Here is a 24,823-nt window from a genome sequence, read left to right on the forward strand (position 1 = left end):
CACCAGGCCAAAATTATTCAGCATATATCACAGGGGCCACTTCTCAGTACATACACTGTGCTAACTATGCTCAGTCAATGTAGAATCCACCAGCTCCAGGCTCCAAATTAACGTGCAGACCAGCAATATAAAAACCCAGACTTTTTTGCAGTTTCAATTCATCAGTTCAAGCAGGGATGAGCATACTTTATTTTTCTCCCCAGATGGTTGGAAGCTGCAAAGTAATTTAGCAGCCTATGTGCTTCTAAAAAATTATCATGCTTTTTCTTTCCTGGCTGACTTCTACATCCCTTGCTGACTGGTTTAATGGTACTAAGAGTTATGGAATGGCAAATGTTTTTATTATGTGTCTTTTTTATTTTTAAATTGCATTTTGACATATAGTCTATCCATTCACATGTCCTTGAAGAAGAAACTCTAGTGCCTCCGATAACTAAATAACAGAATGACTACCTTGAAAAGACACTGAAAACAAGCTAACGTGCTCTTGGGATACCAGTGTTCATTTTCAGTCCTTTCATTTTACCATTTTCTAAATATGCTATGAAACTACTCACTGACTTGTGAGAGTAAGTGAAACGCTTCAGGAGAGGTTTTCCTCTGAATTTTAGTCCTAGCTTGGAGTTTGGAGCCACGTAGAGAAATAAGAAAATGGTGCATGACAAAAGAAGAAAAGGAAAGGGCCACGTGTCTCTGTGATAATAAATTAGCCAGTGTTAAGGACCATTCGTGGGCACTTGTACCGACACCTCTATTATAGGAGGTTTCATTTGAATATGAGGAGAAACTTCTTTCCTTTGAGGTGCCAGAGCCCAGGACCAGGCTGCCCAGAGAGGTTGTGGAGTCTCCTTCTCTGGAGACATCCAAACCCGCCTGGACACATTCCTGTGTGTTCTCCTCTGGTGAACCTGCTTTAGCAGGTGCTTTGGACTAGATGGTCTTCAGAGGTCCCTTCCCATCCCAACCAGCCTGTGATTCCATGATAATGTCGTTAACACAGTCACAGGCATGGTTCTGGCCTTTGCTGGCTAGCACTCCCGCAAGCAACTCATGGGTGCCATTTGGGAATTAGCACAGGTGTCAGCCCATTGCCAAAAAGAAATATTCAGCCTCTTTTGAAGGCTCCAAGAAGTTAGCTATAGAGATGCAGGCAGTTTATGCCAGATGGCTTCAGTGTCTGAGAACTGTCCCAGGCACATTTAATCTACTGGAGTCGAGGCAACCCGTCAGTCCAAGGGAACAGAAATGTTCAGGCTGTTCTGCATGAAGACATCACGTCCCCTTCTCCTGCCACGTTTCCGTAAGGACGAGGCATTACAGAAGGGACCACGCAGGGAAGCAGCAGCAGAGAGGGGACCACTGTGCCCGAGAACAACAGGGACAATTAATTCAATCCCAATATCATGCGATCCAAAAGCTGTTTCTGGCAGATTACTAGGTAGTAATCTGAAGAGTGCTCTGACATGAGGAGTGCAGCAGGGAAAGGAACAAGTCACACTGCAGCAACACAGGACTTCCAGCCAGCTGCCTGGCATTTGGGTATCCGGCTATACCAGATAATTCAGTTCCTGCTTCTGTTGACAGAGAACCAAAGGACTTAGTACCATAGAATCATAGAATAGGTTGGGTTGGAAGGGACGTCCAAAGCTCATCCAGTCCAACCCCTGCCATGAGCAGGGACATCTTCACCCAGATCAGGTTGCTCAGAGCCCCGTCCAGCCTGGCATGGGATGTCTCCAGGGATGGGGCATCCACCACCTCTCTGGGAAACCTGAGACAGGGTCTCACCAACATCAATGTACAAAATTTCTTCCTCATGTCCAGCCTGAATCTCCCCTCTTTTAGTTTAAAACCATTACCCCTTGTTCTATCGCAACAGGCCCTGCTAAAAAGTCTGTCCCTGTCTCTCTTATAGACTCCTTTCAAGTGCTGAAAGGCCACAATAATGTTTCTCCAGAGTCTTCTCCAGGCTGAACAATCACAACTCTCTCAGCCTGTCCTCATAGGAGAGGTGTTCCAGCCGCCTGATCATCTTGGTGGGCCATGTGGCCTTGACCCACAAGAGATCAGAATTCATCTAAGGTGATGGTCATCATCTTGCCTAACACACCAGAGACTTGAAGCAGGGAGGGCCCTCCATCTTCCTGGTCCATGCCAGAGCCCTCAGTCACACCAAGGCTGAGAGCAGCACCCATGTTTCTCCAGAGCTCAGCTGAAATCTGTTCTGCACACTCAGGTTACTTTCTCCCCTGCAGTTCATGGTCAACAGGAGACAGTCCTTTCCAGGCATCAAAAAGCCTCCTGCCACGATTAGCAGTCAGCTGTATGCGACCTCCTCTCACAAGTTGTTTCAAGCTTGTACTCAAGCATACAAAATACACATGCACCCCTCAAAACAGAGATGGCTTGAAAGCTCCAAGCTGCATCTTCCTGCCATTTCTCAGTTCAGCAGCAGCTGTCAGAGGCATCTGGGTCATCCCTACCATCCATCAGCAAGAGGTCTCAGGATCACAAACACCCCAGGAAAGGCAGTGGGGTCTCTGTCTGCCCAATCCAGGCAGCAGCTACAGAGAACAGACAGCAATGTCTAAGCAATGGGAATGGGGGATCTACAGGCCTCCCCCCACCTTCTGCCATTGACCTGCAGTGAGATGGCGAGCAAAATACTTTTACTCTCCTATTTGATGTTTCGCCTGTTATTTGTTGTTTATTTTGGGGGATGATGAACAGTAAGGATGTTCTCTTAGAGCAGTTTAAAAGCAACTAGCACACATCTCTAATAAAAGGCTCACTTTGATTCAAATGCAAAGTGATTCTGTGATAAACATCTTCAAAAAAATATTTGATTTTGGCCCTTTCTCTCCAGTGCCACTTTTTCCTTTGGTTCATCTCTAACTCTGTTCATATACCTTAACCACAGAGACCAGAATGGCGAGCTTTGGGAAATGTGCTGGCATTATTTAAAGATTTATCCCTGCTGCAACAAAATCCTTTCATGCTTCTGATTGCTAATTACAAGCAAATACTTTGATAGCAGTGGGAATCAGTTAACTATCCTCCCACCTTTCAAGGCACTGCGTCAAACTTGTCACTACGTATGAATGCACATCTTAATCCCATTTGATCAAACCTGGAGTGAATAAGCTAAGAATAGGCTGATGCAACTGAGCACATAAAAGTTGAAAACATTCACTTACTATTTTGGACTCCATTTCTATCGAATTAATGAGCACAGTGCTATAAATATCTAATTTCCGTGAATTTCAAATAATGTGGGAAGCACATCTGGGATGTCAGGGTTGGGAAAGAAGCATCTCTTCTTCTTTACTACAGCAAACTAGTTACATTTCCATTTTAACTTGAGGCCCCAGCCGAGACCCCATGGGAACTGCAACTTTTTCCTGCCAACACTTGACCCTCCCTGGAGGATTTTTAGCTAGTGTCCAATACAGAAGTTGGAAAAACCCCACAAAATCTAACCTGCTTAATTAACTCTGTTAGAAATACTATTTACATGAACAAGTAAAGAATAAACTAATAAGCCAAATTCAATATTGCTGTTAGAACATACATATATTCATTTTAAGAAAGCACACTCCTGTGATTTGGTGCAGGCAATTGAAGGATATATATTAGGCTGCTTGTCTTTTACCTGGAATATATTATCTCTCTGAATGTTACTATGAATGTGCTGCCTTCTACAGTGTTTTTTGTTTATCTGACAGTGCATTCAGCTCCCTGATAGCAGGCTTTGCATCTTGAGTTTGAATATGTCTGTCACCCACCTACAGCTTTCCATCACCTGCAATAAATGTATTTTTTTATTTTATTTTTTCTTAAATTAAGCTTTGTGTAATGCTTTCTTTACTCTAGAGAGATGTCCAAGGCTACTTATGTGCAAAACTGTTTTCCCAGCAATGACAATCAGTGCTCAGGAATTCTGTTCAGACTGAGGGCTTTAAACTGGAGATGGATGGAGAGATCTTAAGTCCCAAATCAGCAGTTCCTCTTGTTGTTGTTGTTTTCGATTTTTTTTAATATATTGTTTTTTAAATGCACAGGCAGACAACTGCCTCACTCCTCAGTCACAGCAGTTTTAGGATCCATATGTCCTTCAGCAAGATCTGGCAGAAGATTTCCACTGGAACAGATTTCCATCAGGAAAAGCCAGATCAAGACAACCAGCTCTGTTTATGCAATCATACCAACCCTGGCAAAAAAAAAAAAAAAAAAAAAAAAAAGTAAATAATTGAAACCTCACCCTTTATAGAATTTTACATATTCTGGTTCCTTGTGTAAAAAAATTTGAATGAGCAGAAAAAAGGACTGGATCCAATTACACCACTTATCACTTCTGCAGTCTGCTGGTATGAGACTTGAAGTGTGTCTTGCTTGATATTACGAAGGGAAAAAAAATCTCTATGTTAGAACTGTGCCTGGCAGGGGCATGGGTTACTTCCATGAGTATTGGTGTGCTTAGAGCAAGAGCTGTGCTGCCAGAAAAACTTCAGGACTGGTTAACAGAGCTCTGACTTCAAATATTTCAAGCAAAACTGTGCCAGCTTATTCAACACTGAATCACAGGCTAATGCGCTGTGTTATTATTGAGAGATGCAGAGTCTCTGTTCTTCCATTAGCTGCATTAACACGTGGACATCCTGTATTACGGGTTGAAATGCTACAATGCCTGACTTTATTCTGCAGCTTTCAAACAGGTACCGAAATTTCTCTATTATGAGTGACATCTACCTAAATCCCTGAATAAAGCACATTAGAAACTAGAATAGTTTCTATTAAAGGTGGCACTGAACCCACAGCCTTTAGTTCCCAAAGCACAAACACCACTGGAAGGAGGAGGGAAAGGAGGAGGAAAGAAAGAATGCTCAGACTCTATTAATGTCTTCAGGTCAACAATGCCTGAGCAAGTAACCTGCATAATTAACCAGCAAAAAACTCTGTAATTAGGGAAACTCTGTACTAATTAGGGAAACAAGAAGAAGAGAGGATATACATCAGGCTAAAACTTCTCTGAGACAAACTAAGGAGGACAATGTCTTCTGATTGTCCATCAGTACTTGTACTAAGCAGTGCTTGAACCCTGCCAGCTAGCCACTAGCCACCCAAAAACATCATATAGGAAAATGTAAGAATGCAAAGAAGAATTGTACAGCATAAAATAATTCCTAACTTTTAGCATACAGTAGCAGGCTGAATTACCTTATGCATTAAAGAAAGGATACACAGAATTTCTCTCACAGTGAAAAACTGCACTGATGAAAGAACATAACTCACCTCTTGCCTTATAGGCTCATCAGTCTGCAAGGAATTTCACAAATTCACATGACAACCCCAAGCTTTTGGGTTTACACTTGGGTGTCTGAGTCTGCAAAATAAGATGTTAGAAAAACCCCATGTAGACAGAGACTTCCCAACACCTGTCTGCAAAAGTATCCATGAATTTAGCATCTTGGTTTTTGTAGCAGTTTCATATGCATAAAATATGCCCCAGAAATGTAATGTTTCAGGATGAACCAAGAAAAATCTGTTGCATACAGTGCGAACCTGGCTTTTGCCGAACTACTGCCCAGGTGCTCAAAGATGACTTAGGCTACTGACTCATGGTGAAATCAATCTGTATGCCTTTGGTACCTCTAGAGTAGAATTCTTTCCCAGTATTTTAATCTGAAGAGTCATTAGCTGTTTTTCTCCATGCCATCATTTCATTTGTTGGATGACTGGACTTTGGGGTAGATCCAACCAGTCCCCCATCCCCACGGATGTTCTCCTTCTTGGTTCTGAGCAGCTGCAGCTCTCAGCACACACATGAGCCCTCTTTGGGGATGTCTGACTCTTTACGACGAAGCTGTGCCAAAATTTCTATTAGTGTGATCAAGCACGTTTCCACTTGATCCCTGCAGCACTAACACCAGCTAATAATTTGGCCACATATGATTCTTGTCCAAAGATGATACAGATGGATGCTCTTCTTTATGTTTGAGTTACCAGCTAGTGAGCTGAATTAAATCCTAAACTCATGGTCAGGAGAAGCATAGGGTTGGTTTCCATAGCCATGCACCTGCAGGAAGCTGCTCATCCCTCTCAAAAAGGCTGCTCCCAGGCAGTGAGGGATTTCTGTTCAACAGCATTTCTCATGAGCTTTGCACAGCGGTAATGAGTAAAACCAGCCATGGACCTTCAACAAAGCTTAGAGAACTTGTTTCATTATGATGGGAAGCTTTTGCATTATTTTTTTAAGTGGCCCCAAAATAATTCAGTAGGTACTGATATGTTTAAAAAGAAAAAAAAAAAACAAAAATCACAGACTACCTTTATGTAATAGACTTCTGGGATGCCTCCATCCAGCATCAGCATCGAGCAAAATTACCCCATACTTGGCAATCTGAGGATAAGGAGAACCAAAGTCCTCATCTCTGTTTGTAAGGAAATAGCTTAGGATACAGGATCAAACCACGGAGCCCTCAGCCCAGTCTGCTGCAGCATGAGTCTTTCAAGCTCTGCTTGTTAACCACTTTTTCAAAGACTGATCTTCAGTTCACATCTCCTGATTTTCTTGTATGAGCTGTACAACGCCAGTTAATTGCCTCTGTCTGAAGTAGTCTCCTTAGCATATAAAATCTCTCTGTGTCTGTTCTTTTTTTTTCCTTCTGCAGTGCACCGTGAAAGGAACTTTGAAAGAGAATTACAGGCGAATGTGAAAACCAAACAGGTTGCAACTTAAGCCTTTTCAGATGGAAAGGGGCAGGATGAAGTGGTTGTCATGGTAAATGCTTTGCTCTTACAAAAGGGAGCTGTTTTTTAAAAACATCTAAATAGATGAATTCCACAGTGAAAACGTATATATCCTTTGGTTAGGATTTTTAAAAAGCGATATGAAGGCACCTAACTTTGCTGAATAAATTACCTCATTCCTCTCCTGTGAGATGCTAAAGCCCTCCTGGAAAGTCTGCTCCAAGAGCAAATCTCAGGTTGGGAACGCAAACCCCGCAGAGGCCAACACAGCAGTCAACAGGTGCAAATATTGGCCACTCAACCTACCAAAGAGAGGCCAAGATCTGAGCTGAGAAGAGGATAATAATCTAAAGCAAACAAACAAACAAACAAACCAACCCCAAACAAACAAACAACAACAACAACAAAAAAAAAAAAAACACCACACAAAAAAACAAACCTAAACCAAAACAAAACAGGTAGCTTGGAAGTGGACGTGCATTGTATGATAAGCTCTGGCAGGAGGGGGCTGCAATGTCTGGCAGCCACCCAGAGAGTAAGAAGGGCTCCGCTGAGAAGAGCTGCATTGGCTGCAAGCCCCTTTTGGCCTCCAGAAGAGAAAGGATGGCTATCTGCTGGAAATGGCACGCGTGAGTTAGGTAACCCGTGTCCCAGTCTAACTCAGACATTTCAGTGTCATGACAGTGTTGAGACTCAACTGGTCCATTATCTCTGGCTGTTAACAGAAGTTTCTTGGGATGCTGGAAGTTAGTGCCTGCTTCACTAGCCTTACAGCCTTCTCTGTTCCCTGTGCTTTCCTGAATTTCCCTTGTGGTATTGGGCTATACTCAAAGATCAATGTCAAAATACGCTGTAAATGCTCATATAACATTCTGAAACCTTGCCCTCAAGCACAGGGCAAAATTATGATCTTAAAGTAGCAGCTAGCTATTACTTGTTATCAATCCATGCGCACAACCAATGCACAAGCGCAGATGTTGCACACCAGTAGTACATCACTGCAGCCCCCTTTTTCTGGTTCAATAAAACATGCTATTTGTTCCTAAGCAGTGCGGTTTTCTCAGTCTGCTATCTTTCTGATCTTTATTTGAAGGAAGAGGCAGCTTTGCAAAAGCACTGTGCCTGGTTAGACAGCAAGGCTCTTTAATGGTGCATATCACTTCTCTAAGAATCTAAAATGCATTTCATTCCACAGCAAGGCAGGAGGATACAAGTCAGCTTACAGAAAATTAAGCATACATGTATTCCAAAAACTTTCACTGCCTTTTTCCTTCATATAGAGATGGAAATCGGAAAACTGGATGTTACAAAGATCAAAAATATGCCAAAAATCTCAAGATCAAAATATTTTAAGGAGCAGCTGAGCACTCTACTTATTAGCACAGAGCATATGAATCCAAGTGAACAAAAACCTGAGCCTGAATGAGGACAACTCAGAGCTTCACTCAAGGCAAGCGTCTTTGCTTCCTCACCCATACAAAGTGCTGGGGAACAGTGGTTCTCTGTGAAAAGGTGCTAAGTAGCATTCAGGAAAAAAACATAGCTTGAAACTCCCCTGCTCCTATTTTCCACATGCAGCAAACACAGGGAAAAGGTGAAGGAGGGAGATTCTCATCTACTTTTGTTTATAGCTTTACAAACTGAAGCTAATTAAATGTCATGGAGGAGTTTTGTTCAGCAGAAGTGAAGAAGCTACATCTTTTCATGTATCATGGGGATGTCACACAGAAAGCCATCAGAACTGATCAGATGAAACAGGAGATCCCAGAAAACCCCCTTTGCAGAACTGCAATCTTGCAAATAACAAACTATTACCAGTAATCTATATTCATCCCATAGAAGTTCTGGGCATTAGTGTTCCTTGCCTTTGTGATATATACAATATTTTACAATATGTAGTAAGCACAGGAAGACTGTTCATAATTTTTAGCATGAAGAGTCCACACAAAACTTATTAATGGAGCAAAACACTGGTAAAGCCCAAACTCCTAGATTATATGTACTAACTCGCAGAGAATTAATCACCTCAAAATAGGATCTTGTCATTTTACTGCACAGGGACTTCCTAAAAACTACCCTAAAACCACCTGAAACTGCTCAGCACCAGCCCACCAGGAAAAGCTAAAAAAAGGGGACATCTTGAATTCTGCACCCTTCTCTTCCCTGGGGCTGAGAGGAAGCTCCCCCCACTCTGAATTCACACTGCCCAGTCTTCCACCAGACACATCAACATTTTTGTCCAGGGAAAGCCATGGAAAGCTGATGCTCTTCTTCTAAGGTATGGCTAGATACTCATTAATGGAAGAAAGCAAACGATCCCATCTGTGTTTTAGGCATGCCTTTAACCTCCTACCCAGTTCAGTCCCTCACTGATTTAGGTGGACATGTAGAAGTTCTTTTTATTTTTTTGAGATGTCCACTTCCCTTGGGCACATTCTATCAAAACTGATGCTTATGAAGCTCTGAGGACTATCAAAGTCAGGTAACTCATCGGTGATGCACATTAGTTATTGTCAGAGCTAGTGGCGGTAATTGAGCTGATGGCAGTCTTAGACTCAGCTTGCAAAATTTCAGCTCAGTATCACTGTGGAACATCCTCCCATTATCACACATGGTGCCCAATTCTGACTACACAAAATTAATATTTACAAATGTCATCCATTTATCTGAATTAATTTAAAAATATTAATAATTCAAAGACTAATTCAAAATTTACCTGAAACCACAGTCTAAGTGTTTCATTTGCACAAAATTGATCGTATTTTTGATAGTTAGAAGATGAAAGCAAGGGACTGCACATGAAACTGTCATTCCTGATGGCAGTGGATACTCCTAAGGCAAAATGAGGCAGGAGCAGTTCTAAAGGGCTAGAGCATTTGAAGTGTTTAGACGCGTAAGCCTAATGAAATCAATGCAAGACAGGAACCTACATTTCCAGAGATATACAGGCCACCAGCAACAGCCTGTGGTCTCCAGGGATGCCAGTAGATACCTGAGTAGAAACACCTTCCTTTTGCCAGCCAGAGGAAAAATAATTGAGCTGTTTATTGATAGATAACAGTGAAGCCTGAACTCTTTTCTTTTGGTCTTCCACAGACCACCCAGAGGAACCCAGGAGAGTTATAATAGGTGGGCTTCAAAATTACATGGCCCAGGTTACAGGAAAGCACCCCTGAGATGCTCAAAAAAGAGAGAAACAGAAACAAAAAAAAGAAAAATCCCACAAAGAATTCCCAGATCCCATGTAATGGCAAACACTTGTGCAGAGACCACCAAATGTCACATTTTATTCTATAAGTGACTAAATATCTTTCAAAATCTGATCCATGCTGTCCTTGTTTCTCAATTCCAGTGCCTGTAAAACTGGAGTAAAACTAATCTAATGTAATGTAATCCAATCCAATCTAACAGCAATCAGTAGTTATCTCAAGGAAATCTCATTAGAGGTTTTGAGGAGCGGAAATACTACAGCTATGGAGTTCATAGAAATACCATAGCTGATAACTGTTTCTTCCTTCACTCCTAATCTCCTCCCTTCTGAAGATAATGCCTCTAAAACACGGTTTACTAAATTCCAGCAAAGTTTTGAAAATAACTTTCTAACATATCCACATTTTCCCCTAGGAGCTGATGTTTTCCGCACTGTTTTTTACAAATTACACTGTCACTTAGCCATACAGTTTGTTTTTTTTTTTTAAACAGAGAAATATATATTCTTTAAAAGGAATAACCAAATAGAAGAATCCTAAATATAACAAGTCGAAGCTACCTACAAGAAAAGAAGACTAAAACCAGCCATATTTCCCAAAAACACTTTCCAAGCATTTGCTTAACTCAATGATCTAAATAATTTAGAATTGATTTCCTAAACATGAAAGAACCAGGGCAGGATGCTAAGACTGCTGATACAACAAGAGCTGTTAGCAATACTGGCCCAGCCTGATTTTTTTTATCATCAGCCATGTGTTGGATTGAGTCCAGTGAGGTTATGACAACAGGACTGAGGGAAATGTCACCAAGTTGGCATTAAATCTATATTAAGTGAGTGGAAAATGAGCCTTGGCCCTTATTTTGAACACTGCAGTAAATACCCCATCTTTAGTTATTAGAGCAGTAGGGGGAGGGGAATCTGCCATGCCAAAAAAATATAACATATCAACTGTAAGCAGGGTATTTTTCAATAGAAGATCTTTATTGATTAAATTTATTTAGAACAACATTTACGAAATAAGCCACGGCCTCCGTAGTAGCTGACCAGCTAATGTTTGTACTGTGCGCTGAATGGCTCCCAAAGGACCTCGCAGTCAAAGACACCGACATTGATATCACGCTCACAATTACAGGCAAAGCATGATTTAACCTTGCCTGCTCTATCTACATCTGCCTTCCGCCCTACACAGAGATTCATAAATCTTCTGTGCACTGATATCAGCATTTTTGCAACCCTTATTCACACGTTTCAAAAGGATTGGCTTGGCTGAACCAACCTTTAAAAATAAAGAAAACAGATATCTCCCAATTCACATAAGCGTTCTTTTTCTCTTGATGTCTCCAAGGGTTCATCAAGATTGAAAGACAGACATCAACCTAAGTCTGCTGCCACAATTACTTGGACCAGAATAACCCAGGTTTTTCTGAAACCTGAATTTTAGGAAAATAAAACTGGTCATTTTTCCCAAGCTCTGACTGCTGTGCTTTGTATTATTAGAGATAAATCAATCTCAGGTATGCTGATTACACTCCAGTATTCAGCCATCTGTCCTGACCAACAAGAATTGTCCTGGCTCTTAGGAAATGGCAGGTAAGAATTTAATACCATAACTCTTTCCAGCTCTTCTTACCCACACTGACAACTAGTGACACAGTAGACGAGGCTGACACTACAAGAGGGATGTGAATTGAGATTAGGATGCCCACAGTTAGATGCTTATATGAGTGCCAGGTGTCTAAACTCCTATTATAGTCAACAGGGCCTAGTCAAAAAACATCAATGGAACAGAATAAGCAAGTCAAGGAACAGTCATCCCACAGTGACCTCACAGTGAGCTGCATCACTCTCTAGACTCTACTGGCTGTGTCCCATTGACTATGATGGGAGCTTATGTATTGCCTGTCCAATTCCACTGCTTAAATGAAGATATCCAGAATCATTAGAGACAACCCAGCATCTCCAAGAGTTGCTGCTGGCGCTGGCAGACATAACACAAGACCTGCGGGAAATTTATATCCTTGTGGTACAGCAGCTGAGAGGAAACCTGGCATGCACTAGTACAGCAAAATCCTGCCCCTAGGTTACATGTCAACAGAAATTAGATGCCTAAATATTGGTGCTGTAATCCTTAAATGGAGTCCTATCCTTCAAGGATCACCTTACAGTCTTTACCCAGTTACTGCAGAGAGAGAGTTTCAGTCTTTCTGAGGACTTAAGTCAACACCTCAGCATAATTTTTATTGTATTTCTTCACCTTTTAAAAAAATGCCTCTGCAGTAATAGCGGATATAAACTTGATCCTTTCTTGCTTTTCTTTTTTGTTTTATTCAATGAAATTGGAAACTTTGGAAAACACATGAGTGCTGCTACAACATTCATAAACACCTAGAGAAAATGCGAAGAGGAACAAGCACTTGTTTATGTTCACACATCAGAAGGAAGGTGCCTTTCCAGTGATGCTCCAGTATACCCTTCCCGCTCATCAAAACAATCCATTTTTTGGCAAACGGCATCACTTGGACTCTGTGGTGCTGCTGCATACTGGCTTTCAAACAACTAACGGGACAGTAGACCTTTTAAACAACAGAATGTAAATATATAATTTTGCTTTGGTAACACCTACATTTTACCATCTTATTTTAGTATTTGGATGCATCTGTGTGATTCAGTCTCTGCAAAGAACAGCTATTTCTCGGTTGGCTACAGTCATCATTCGAATGAATGGCATTACAATCTTAAATAAGTTGCTAAGTCTGGGAGTAACAGCAGTAGGATCACATTGTAATTTGCTAGCTTTCTCCTCACTCTTTTCAATTTCTGTTTCCAAAGCATGAGAGTATATGTGACAGCTTCTATTGAATAAAATATTGATTATCTTTTTTTTTTTTTTCTTCTGGATGATCTCCGTATCAAAATCCAAATCTACAATAACAAATGCTTACAAAGAAGTAAGAGAAGAGCTTTCAAGAAAGAATAAGTCATTTGATGTAATGTCTCTACGAACCATAATTTAAAGTGCTGGAGGCCCCATTTTTGTACAATGACTAAAATTTTAAGCACCAGGAACCATAGTTCTTCATTACTGGGCTCTTCAATAAGCTTAATGCTTTACACTGAAAAAGCTTTAGAGGCAATTCTTCCACCAGCACACAACAGATTAAGGCATGTTGCTTCTGCTGACATTACTGAAAGTTAAATGTGGATGTCCCCTCCATGCTTAAAAAAGAAAATGTAAAAAAATAATCTCCCTCTCTTTTAACTAGTCCGTATCAGCTGCCAGTCAGTATTTCTCTAGTGTAAAATACGTACTGTAAAAAATAATGAAGTTACAGCAGCAAAGCACCTGGGAAGGCTAACTAACCATTGGAGGTCACTTACAGTATTTTGCTGTGAAAGACAGTTTTAACTGAGGTATTTTTATCATAATACTGTGATGGTGCACAGCATTGATTACTTTCCACTAAAGTAATAAAAAAAGCACTGAAGTTTTCTACTGGTCTGCAAAGAAAAGCGGTTAAAAAATAAATAAACAAAAAACCCCACAACACTCCACTTGAATTACTGCCATGAATAGTTTGAGGGTCCATAAAGAGTTTCTTTCTGTCCTTGGCTAATACCTTCATCACCTCCGTTATGACCATACATGGCTAGATATTATAGGTGCAGCTTGAAATACCTTTGTAAAAGCACAAGCTGCAGTGACCAAGAGCCATCACTACCTTTTAAGAGGCCCATGTGAAGATGTTTGTCTTTCAGTCTGAATCAGTCCATCAGTGTCCCCAGGTTGGATAAACCAGCAAGGCAGTTTCTTTTTTACGCATAAATGCCCTTTATGTGCAACCAATTCACACAGATTAAGAAAAAAAACACAAGCAAATTTCCCTTGCTACTTAACATAAGGGAAAACCAGTTGGTTTTATTCACTAGAAGTAAATTAACTTATTTGTAAAGTGGAACATTCAGTGCCTTCCCCTGCCATTAAAACAAAACAAAAACAAACAAACAAACAAAAAAAGCAGTGGTACAGGTAGGAAGTAAGAATGAACCCTAAATGAAGGAGTAAAAGACAAAAGACACAGGAAAGGTGCAGATATGCTCTTTAACACAGCTGCAGCCTTAGGGAATTTCAGTAATATAAAGATAAGTAACTAAAGTCGGCACAAATCAGAAGTTACAGAGGTACAGAGTGTGCAGAGAGGTGGACCTGGGAAATTCAAGGATAGTCCTGACCTGCTGCAGAAGACATCTGTAACAATTACAAGTGGCTAAACTTGGAGTAAGTGACTGAAAATCTTTGGTGGCCTCTCTGCTGGCAGATTAATTGTGCAACGGGTGGTCAGACAAGTGGACTAGCAGTGCAGCAACACAGCATGTCAAGGAAAATATATGACACTGTGTGTTTTCAGTGGGCGCCAGATGTAACCCTGATTCACGTTGAGCAGCATAAGAGAAGCCCCATGGCAATCAATGGAATCACACACAGAAATCAATGCTAAGCAGTGAGAATATAAAGTGAAGAATAAAATCTTTAGTTCGAGGGATGACCATAAACCAATGAACAAATTTAAAATCTAAGTTCTTTGATGTAGGAAGCAGTATTATGCTCTCAGGCTGGAAAGCCTCTTGTTAAATCGAATCCCAATATGCAACTACCATTCCTATGGAGTGCCTCAATAGAAATAACACTGAAGTGAGTTCCTGCTGCTGGACCTTTCCTGGACTTTTTACTTATCTGATCCTCTACTTAGGAGAAGAGAGTTAAAGCAGTGGTAAAGGTTTTGTGTGAGGTCATTATCCAGCAAAATCTGACTTGAATAAAAAACTGCACTAAAAAAAATCTGCAAACACTAAGATGTTGGGATACTAAGGAGAAGTCCAAGAAAAGTCAAAAGCCTTAGAAGCATAAGCTAATACACACACTAAAAAAAAAAAAGCATATGGTGTATCTGCTGCCCTGAGTAGCAGTAAATTACCAGCAGCGCACATCTGTCTGCCATAATTCAGCCTCCTCCCAGCATTCCAATTTTAGATGCCATCTGCACGTAAGCAGGTTACCTGACCTCAAAATGTTGATGTCCTGCCCCTTTTCAACTTGCCAACAGAGGAACCCAGTGCCCACCACTTTTGTCAGCCCCCAACCTTCTCCCTGGGGTTCTCACTGAGGACAAGCCTTGGCTTTGCTGCAGCATATTTCACTCTGTCTACTTGAAAGCACGACACCTAAGACTGCTGTACAAGCTCTCTTTTTAAATTACCCGAGGTTTCTACAATTTTAACCACCGTTCTTTCAAGTATGTTGAAACACTGATGTGTTCCCCTCTTCTCCTCCATGTGCTCTGTGCTTGCAACACAACTCCCCCTTTGGGGACACTTCCCTCTGAGGTCATCTCCTGGAGCAAGATTTATATGCCACTGTATAGGGACTCTGCAACTACTTATCTTTGTCCCTCCTACATATTTTCTTATTAATTCCAAAGGAGGACATGTTCTTAATGACACTAAAGTATGTTAAATTCTCAGATTTTAAGCACAGTAACATAAGGCAAATGGTAAGGATGGGAACCCCACTTGGTGGGTTACCAAGTTATTATCCTCCACCAAAGAGCTCACAGTCCATGCAAAGAAAGTGCTCATCTTTATTTTTAACAACAGAAAAAAATAAAGCATGGGCAGAATATTTGCCCCAGTCTTGGTGAGGTGCAACTATCCCGAGAACATGTTTACACTGGGAGGTTAAGAGCAGACTGGAGAACATTTTCTTGATGGCAGCAGTGTCTGGCCCTGAAAATTCAGATGGGAAATATGATAACGCGATAACATGAAAATGTACAGCCTAAATCGCTTGGTCAGTGTCCCAGTGTAACTCAGGGTTTAATTCAGGATTAGGACATTCCTCTTGAGTGGTAACAAAAATCTTTTAGCCAAACTTTATTCCAGGCAACACCATGTCATGTCCCCAAGCTTGGAAGTATTCAAGGAGAGACCAGACAACGCCCTCAGACACATGGTGTGAACTGTGGGGTTATCCCGTGCAGGGACAGAGGTTGGACTCAATGATCCTTGTGGGTTCCTTCCAACTGAGGACATTCTATGAAATGCAAATCAGCCCTGCATATAACTAGGTAAATATGTGTTAAATCAGTACTGATAATTAAATAATTTCACCCACAAAAATAAATAAATACATAAATAAATAAAATAAAATAAAATAATCAAAAATCCCAGCATGTAAATCTGGCTATTTTGTTTTAAAAACAATATAAAAATCCCTAGCATAATGCAAAGATCATAAACACCAAACTCTCTCCAGACAAGACATGGGAAAACTGCATGAAAATGAATAAAATGAATAGAAGCACTAAAAAAATTAATGAATGAAAGCAAGTCATTTTCCCATACTTACTTAAACGCACTAATACAGGAATAAGCAAAATAAACTCTAGTGAACAAGAAATTGAGTCTGAAGTTAATCCCTTTTTCTTCTTTTCTATAGCCTAGAGGTCTTTTGTGCTCCTATTCAAGTCTTGGCCTCAAGTGATCCAAACAGTATTCACAGCACGATATTGTATCTATTTTATTGGGAAACACAATAATCAAAATGCTAAAATAAATCTTCCTATTATTTGACTTAAGCATTAAGGTATTGAAATGGCTAAGCTAATTTACTTTTATTTTCAGCCCATTGGTCTTGGTATTATAAATTAACCCCACAATTTTGACAGAGCATCTAGCTATCTAATGCCTAAAAAATTATTTTATTGTAAGCACATTTTTTAAAAATTTTAATTAATCAGTTCTGGTCAAGAAAAAGTTAATAGAAAATGGTTTACTGTTAAATGACATTGGCGCTCACACATTTGCTGTGTCCTACACCAGTTAAAAAGCCATTGCAGACTCCAGTTATAGTGCTCAGAGCTCCGGCTGCATTTTTAAAGCAGCAACTGTTAGTTAATTTTGTTAGCATAAATACCCAATAAAATTTTATGGTGTGTTCAGCTCTCATTAAAGATGAAAAACAGCAGCAGAGAGCAGCACCCACAGATAAACAGGGAGCAGGATGGCTCTGGTGTAGACGATCCCCAGAGCTCATTCACATTCAGGGCTCAGGGCTCTCCATGATCGAGAGCACAGCAGACACAGAGAACAAAATCCCATGCACTGCTGGAAAGCCCTCAAGCTCTACTCAGCCCCATCATAAAGCTCCCAGAAAATATTTATTGGGGGGGAACGATCTTTCTCCAGCCTTTTTCTCATGCACACCCTCAAAACTTAAAATAACAGCTGTTGTAGGCAAAGCAATCCTCGCTGGTGCACAGCTGCACAATGGTGCAAAATCAACATCTCCTTTTGCTCCCCATCACCCAAAATACCCTAGACAAGATGCTCCATCAACATCAGGACTAGAGGAGTCTGCTTTTCTCCAGGGTGCACCTTGCAGTGGATTAAAGCGTGACTCCTGCCAGGAGGGTTTTTGATTATTCAGGGCATTTATAAACTCAGCCTGGACATCTCCTTTTGTTTTCCCATCCTTCAAAGGGGCATTTCAGCCTTCCACTGAAATTTCTAGTCTGGAACCCGCCATCAACCTCCTTGCAAAATTTCCTTTTAATGGCAACTTTACAGGACAGCTGACATATGGACAGTCCCAGGAAGCACTCAAGGGAACACAGCTGGAATTAACTGACAAAAAACCAACAGGTTTACAGGTAGAATTATAGAGAATGCAGATTTCACTGTCTGAAATAATACATTATCTGGTCAAGAACTTTCCACAGCCATTACTCCTAAAATCCTTAAGGCTAGGCTGCTTAAGGTCTTAGAAATTCCTAAAATCTTCTTTCCATTTACATCAACAGAAGCAAAACTTCTCTCACTTATTCAGCACCTGAAATGTGCTGAATAATGTCAACTGAAAACTTATAGTTTATAAGACAGACAGATAATGTGATAAAATTCCATTTCAAATACTTCTCCTTTACTCTCCTGGCTTTTTTTCTTGATTTAGAGCTCACCATTCCTGGTTTTGTCAGGTTTTGCCTTTGCAGCTTTGTGAAAGATCCCCCACAAAGAACAAATAAGACAGAGGATCTATACAAGCTCATATAGGGAAAAGGGTTAAATCAACGCTACACACTTATACCCCACATGCAAAAAAACCCTCACTCCATAAGGAGCCCAACTAACGCCTGGCTTCCAAATGGACAGAGGAACCAAGTCTATGGTTTTCTCCCCTTTCTTTGTCCATGGCTTTTTCCTGCTGACATCTACACTGGACAAGGCACAACATATTTCACAGAGAAGGATACGGTGGTAGGATGTCATGAGCATATGCTGACAAGCCAGCTGATAGCTAGTATTGCCTTCATTTTCCATGACACAGAAGCTCAACTTCAGTCTGTCCTCTCCACCCTGCCTGCAATTTTCACAGAATTTGAGATCATTAATATTCCATTAAGCTTGGTAGGTTTGGTGGTTTACACCCAGCACCTTACTTTGCTGCATGAAAAAACAGAGTAATTCTCCCCTTCTCCCAACTTTTTGCCTCTTACTGTCAACTTAAACCATCAACAGTCTGAAGGCAAAGCCATTTCTGTCTATATGGGTTTACAGCATCCAGGGGTTACATCATTCAGCAGGACTGGGCTGGGGCTCTCACGCAAGGCTGTATTAGATTAGTCCAAAAGGTTAATGTTTCAAGATGGAAGTGTAATTTCTAAGGGACCGCGCTCTGAGAGAGGCTGGATTTTGAAGGTAGCTGACTGATCATGTTTTAAAGCCCTGGCAGCTACATCAAGTCCTACTGTAATACTTATTATGTGTGGAAGTCAACCTTGCGTTCCCACTGGACTATTAAAATTGGACAACTCAGAAATATACCGCTTAGCTGTGCCCATACATGGAAGCTTTACCACACACAGTAAAATGCAACGTGCCACTAAAACTGAACTTGTTTCTGCTTCAACAGTAACACAAAGTAGCTGCTATAGCTTCCTTATCTTCACTTTCAGCATCCAAGAGTGATAGAAATGCTGTGGCTCTATTGCTTCCATAACTTCAGAGGTATTGAATCTCTCTGCAATTAAACTAACATAAATAAGTAGTAATTCAGCTGAAATCAGTGGAATTCATGAGTGGAATACTTAACATAAAAGAGAAGAAAATTGGATTCACCTAGCGTAGATCTTCTTAATTCTTTAAAGAATAACTATAGAAAACAAACTCACATCCTGGCAAAAGGACATTATTGACCTGTTGACCACAGCTTTATGAACATTGCACCGCCCCTTTAGATCAGGGCAACTCCCTGCAAAGATTCAGTTCTGTAGGAACACCCCACATCAGCAATCTGCTTTTATTATAAGTTAATTTCATTCTTTTCAAAACAATGGGAGGGCAATCAAGGGTACAAATAAAACTGTATTTACAGTTTAGCTTAATTGAGTGTACTTTACTTTAACAAACACTTTAAATTACTTCATTGAGTTGTTTTCACACCCACTTTCTTACATGCCTATATTGTTAATGAGTACAATTGTCCCTCCTTTAAAAGAAAAAAAAAAAAAAACCTGTTCAAATGATTTGCTGTTATCCTCAAGCATTCACTATTGCTGATTAAAGATCACCTTATAGTTATTCAAGAAAAAGTCCTAATCTCAAGACTTAGATTCAACAAGCTTTTCTTGATGCTTACGTACTTAAAGTCAAGAGAGAAAGGGTGGTTGCTTAGTATCTGTTGTAGCCCAAAGTGTGTCCCGTAACCCATATCTAGGAAACCCACGATGGAAACACATCATTTGCTCAGTTTTAACTTATTTTATCGCACAGCCTGAGTGACTCTCATCACTTCAGTCAGGACAGGAAAACACTTATCTCCTACCCACACGTCAGGACCAGAATCAGGAAGAGGTTAAAGCCTAGATGCACAAAAAGATTTAAATGTCTAACAAAACACCAATGTAATTTAGGTAGCAAAATGACTTTATTACCCTCAAAACAGATATAAGCTATTTAGGTAGTCATCACTGATGTGCTGCTGGGGCCGCAAGCTGTATATGTATGTAAAATGAGCTGTACTGACATCTCGCAGAATCACAGAATGGTTGGGGTTGGAAGGGACTTCTGGAGATCATCCAGTCCAACCCACCTGCTAAAGCAGGTTCACCAGAGCAGATCGCACAGGAAGGTGTCCAGGCGGGTTTGAATGTCTCCAGAGGAGGAGACTCCACAACCTGTCTTCTCATATTCATATGGAACCTCCTGTGCTTCAGTCTGTGCCTGTTGCCCCTCACCTTATCATTGGGCACCACTGAAAAGAGTCTGGTCCCAGGACCAGACCTGTCCCACAGGACCAGGGGGCTCAGAATTAGGATACCTGACCCAAAAGCTATACACTTACCACAAATGAGACTGAGCTCTACACAGAACAGCTGCATCAGTTACAGTCATTCAAAAATACAGTCAGAGAGAAGTCAAAAGAGACTGAATCAGCAGCAGCATTGTGCCAACCACGATGCACTAATGTACAGCTGAGGCTGCCGTTCAAAGCTGAGGGTTTAAACCTTACCCTCTAGACTGTGTGTGTCAGCCAATGGTTGAGCTAAATGAGGTTTCATATAAAATAGGCAGTGCATCCCCCTCTCCCCAGAAGACACTGCAGCTTTTCATCTCCCGACTCCAGAGAACAGCCCTGTGCCCTGCACTGACCCCTCTCCAAGAGGAGACACAGGAGGGCTCCTGCTGTAGGGCAGCCTGTTTCCTGCTAGATACAACAGTCTGTTGAAGAACAGGAGCTGGGTGGGTCTCCAAGTCCTCATCAACGCTTAGAATAACACCAGATCCATGAATTTCGCTTCATGGGATACCTCCTTGTTCAGTGTACCCAGATGGATGACCCCAAATTGAGTTGTTTCTAAAGAAAGAAATTACTCCAAATGTTTTCTGTAGATTTTTCTCCCTCAAGATAGATGAAATTGGTAGTCCCACCATGAAATAAAGTGCCTTGTCACAGCATCTTCCTTAGTACTAACCTAAGAAAAGAAATGAAATTTAAGACACAATTTCAGTACCTTGTATTGGTTGGCATGAGACTCCGGACTGCTGAATAAAAGCCAAAAGCCAGAAGCTACAACACACAGTGTTGAAATGTCTGAGTCCCCATATGGAGTTAGTCCTCATTAATTCCTTCAAGAAATCTGTCAAAATGTGACAGCTGGGAACTGAACCCCAAATTCTTATGCCAGGATCGGAATAACTGAAGCATTTTTCCAGTAATGTGCACCTTCATAACTGGACTCAAACCTGCTCCCAGGACACACAAGAGGTGGTTGGTTCCATACAGGCTCTCAGTGGCCGTAGGGCTCACCACCCCAAGACATCAGAAACATTCCTACGATGAAGCTTTTCATTACAGCATTGAGGTGAATCCTCCGCTTTCCTCCCACAAACTCATGGGAAAGGCAATGGGATTAGTCACAGGCAGGAAAAAAGAGCATTAGAAGCTGTATGTACACAAACTCTTTCTCAAAAATAGTTCTCTCTAGCCAATAAATCAGTCTTTCAACAGCAGTCTCAAGTGGCTCAGAGCTAAGATCTTGGTTTAGAAACAGCTAAAAAGTGTTACATAGAAATATAAAAAAATATACATGTTTTAGTGGGCATGTGTTACTAGAGTTTGGAATTGCAATCAAGCTATCTACTTGAGGCCTTTAATAGTATCCCTCTCCTTAAAATGTTAATGTCACTGCTCATGACATCTGCAAAGTTGTAAATCTCGAGAAGAAAAGTTGGAGTCTAAGTGCACATTACCTAACAAGAGGAAAACTCAGAGCAAAGCCAGGAAGAAGAGTGACCTTACACAGTGAGTTGGCATTTGCAGCTCTTTGAGTTGACACGATCTGATGACTTATCCTTTTAGAGAAAACAAAAACACAACAAGCAAACCAACAAAACAAAACAAACACACACACCATCACACACATAAAAAGTTGTTTCATGAGCAGTGGAAACAATCATGATTTATGATGTTTTTTTGCCCTGTGTTATTTGCCTACCCCACTCCCTCCTGCGAATACCCCAGCCCTCACCTCTATGGCCGCCTCAAACTTCTCCTTCCTTTCTTCTGTTCCCTCCCAATCTTTACGCAGTCTGGGACAGGTAAGGGACAATCTATGATATAGCTACAGACAAAAAAACCCCCAAATATAAAACATCTCACAAGTGTATCTATGCTTTATAAGTCAGTGTTACAAAAAAACTTTGTTATTCTACCTCTGGTCTACTCCATAACGGACCTCTTTCAGATCAGTTATTTGCCTTTTTCAGCCCTGTTTGATACACTCTCGTTTCTGAACTCTGCAAGGTTTCCTTGCAACAGAATCAGTCATGTATCTATGTTTTAATTAAAAACCTGAAACCATCAATCATGTCAATCTTCAGTCTTGAAAAAAATCTATTTATTTCCAATAGAAAATATATCCACATACTCCAGCATTTGAAAATAAGATTAAGATGCCTTCAAGACAAATAAAAACATACAAGTTATCATGTGCTAAGAATACACGCATTTGAGCCCCATCTCTTCCTTTTGCATTAAAGTGTCGGGTCAGCAGCTTGATAGAATAAATTATTACTGCTGTGCAATTACCTTAGGTGTTCAACCCAAAACTCAAAGAAAACCAGAAAGTGCAAAGAAAGGAGGCCCAGTGTTGAAATTACAGGCAAGATCCACAACAAACCTTCAATTTAAGGCCCTCAGATTATGCAAAGAGCTTATGCATTGTTTTAACTTCAAATATATGATTAGTCATGGAGCTAAGTAAATAATTTCAGCAGACTCATCTAATCTGTTTGTGTACTTCCACATCCCTCATCATGTTGCATCTTTCGATACTCTCATAGCCTTATGATTAGTGCGTTTAATCCTAAAACCATCATAGGAGAAACGGAGGAATAACTATTCACTTCACAAAGAGTTCTAAGGTAAATCTGTGTGCCTAAGAGTTTGTAGAATCAGGTGTGCACTGACTAGACATGAAGTACCCAACCAGGTGAGCAGCAGCATTTCAAACAACACCACAACATCAAGTTTAGAAGATGGAACATGAAGCCAATATTAAGAGGTGAAATAAAAAAGAAGTTAACAGAATATTATTTCTGGTGAAAGGTAAATTTTGTATTTCTTTAAGGAGCATCCCATTAGCTAATAGGGAATCATGTCTCTTTATAAAATGCTAGTCTCAAAAAAGCATTTGAAATCTTTGGGTGGGGGGAAGTCATGATAAAATGGAAATACAAACACCGAGAAACACTTCAAAGAGTTGCAGAAGGAACATCAACAGAACTGGTTATAAAAGGACACATACATCTACCCAACTGTAGTTTATACTGCAGTGTATCGGTGTTGTAAAAGCAAAATGCAAGGGCCATGTTCATTACTCAAAAGAAAAAAAAAAAAAGGTTAATTTAAATTTTATCTGGATCAGGTGCGGACACCCAATTACATTTCTGTTGAATTCAGCAGAGTGCACAAGAAGGTGTTTTATATCCCAGTTATTTTTTTTTAATGCTGACTATGCAAACACCCCGTGGCAAGAAGCAAGAGCAGCAGATACAGATATACCTTATCCCACATTACACATCAGCACAAGCCTTTACCTTCAAATCATTTTAACCCGTTTGAAGCAGGAGCACGAGTTCGGACGGTTCCAACACTTAGGGCTGCGAGGCCGCAGCACCCTCGGTCCCTGGGCAGCCGGTTCAACACCTCCCCGAGCCGCAGCCTGATCGTGCTCCCCTCTGTGCGAGGAGCGATACCCGCCTGCCCCGAGTACCGCTGCAATGAGGAGGCTCCACAACCCAAACCAGGTTGTCGGCGGGGAGCCAGGGTGGGATGCTGAACTTCACCAAGTGATGGGCTAAGCGGGGAGCGCAAGGGGTTGCTGCCCGGGAAGGGAGGGATGCACTTAGCTACAGGTTTAGTGACAGGGAGCAGAGGAGGGGGGAGCCGGGCTGCGCACCCCACTGAGCCCCGTTTCCACCGGCTGCGCGCTCCGCGGAGCCCCCGCGGCCGCTCTTACCTTGGGCCCCTTGCCGCTGGAGCAGCGGACGTTGTTGCTCACGCCGGCCGTCTGGTTCATGCTGAGGCCGGCGGGAGGGCAGGAAAGTTGGGCTCCGCACCCGCGGAGGCGCGGAAGGAAGGAGCGGGCGGGCTGGCTGGCCCCGCACCGGGACTCTGCCCCCGTCCGCCGGGCTCTGCGCGCTGGCGGCGCTCCGGGCTTCCCGGCTCCAAAACAAAACCCGAGACACCCCCACACACACAGTCCCCGGCACCGCTTTTCCTCCCCCGCCCTCCAAAGCAGAGGCGAGGCGAGCCCGGTTCTGCCCGCCCCCCGCCCTCCGGGGCCGCCGCGGCAGCGGGGAGGGCTGGCCCGGCTCCGCACGCCTCGCCCCGGGCGCACGGTCCGCACCTCTCCGCGCTGTCCCACGCCGCGGCGGCCCCGCAGCCCGGCCCGGCCTCGCCCCCGACTCCCCGACCGCCGCAGCGAGCCCGGGGAGCTCTCACTTCTTCGGCATTATTTTGTTTATTTGTGGGAAATTGTGTGGAAAAACTGCCAGGGTTTCCACCAGGGTTGTTTTTTGACACGCTGGTTCTTGGGGTAGTTATTCCAGCTGCTTCCAGTGAAATAAATGTTTGGTTGTGTTATGATTGACAGGTGTTTACTAACTACTGAGCTGCAGGATTTGGGTCTTACTTTTTCTCATAATTCCTGTTGCAGGTGTGCTGGAGTTCAGGGTTTTTGTTTTGGTGAAAGAAAGGCTGCACAACCGGCTCTGCTTTGCTGGTAAAAAATGGTGTTTAAGTAA

The 24,823-nt window shown here is 41.7% G+C and overlaps 1 protein-coding gene across 1 annotated transcript in view; it reads right to left on the reverse strand.

The window, feature by feature from the left end:
• DPP6 (dipeptidyl peptidase like 6) overlaps positions 1-24,277 on the reverse strand; it is a 563,202-nt gene extending 538,925 nt beyond the window's left edge. The window contains exon 1 of the mRNA XM_065831232.2: positions 24,037-24,277. Within this exon, the coding sequence (XP_065687304.1) occupies positions 24,037-24,096 (60 nt within the window). The 5' untranslated portion in view covers positions 24,097-24,277. The remainder of the gene's footprint in view (positions 1-24,036) is intronic.
• Positions 24,278-24,823: the final 546 nt, after the last annotated feature.

This window comes from Patagioenas fasciata, chromosome 2, assembly GCF_037038585.1.
Source record: "Patagioenas fasciata isolate bPatFas1 chromosome 2, bPatFas1.hap1, whole genome shotgun sequence".
In the NCBI taxonomy this organism is placed as follows: Eukaryota; Metazoa; Chordata; class Aves; order Columbiformes; family Columbidae; genus Patagioenas; species Patagioenas fasciata.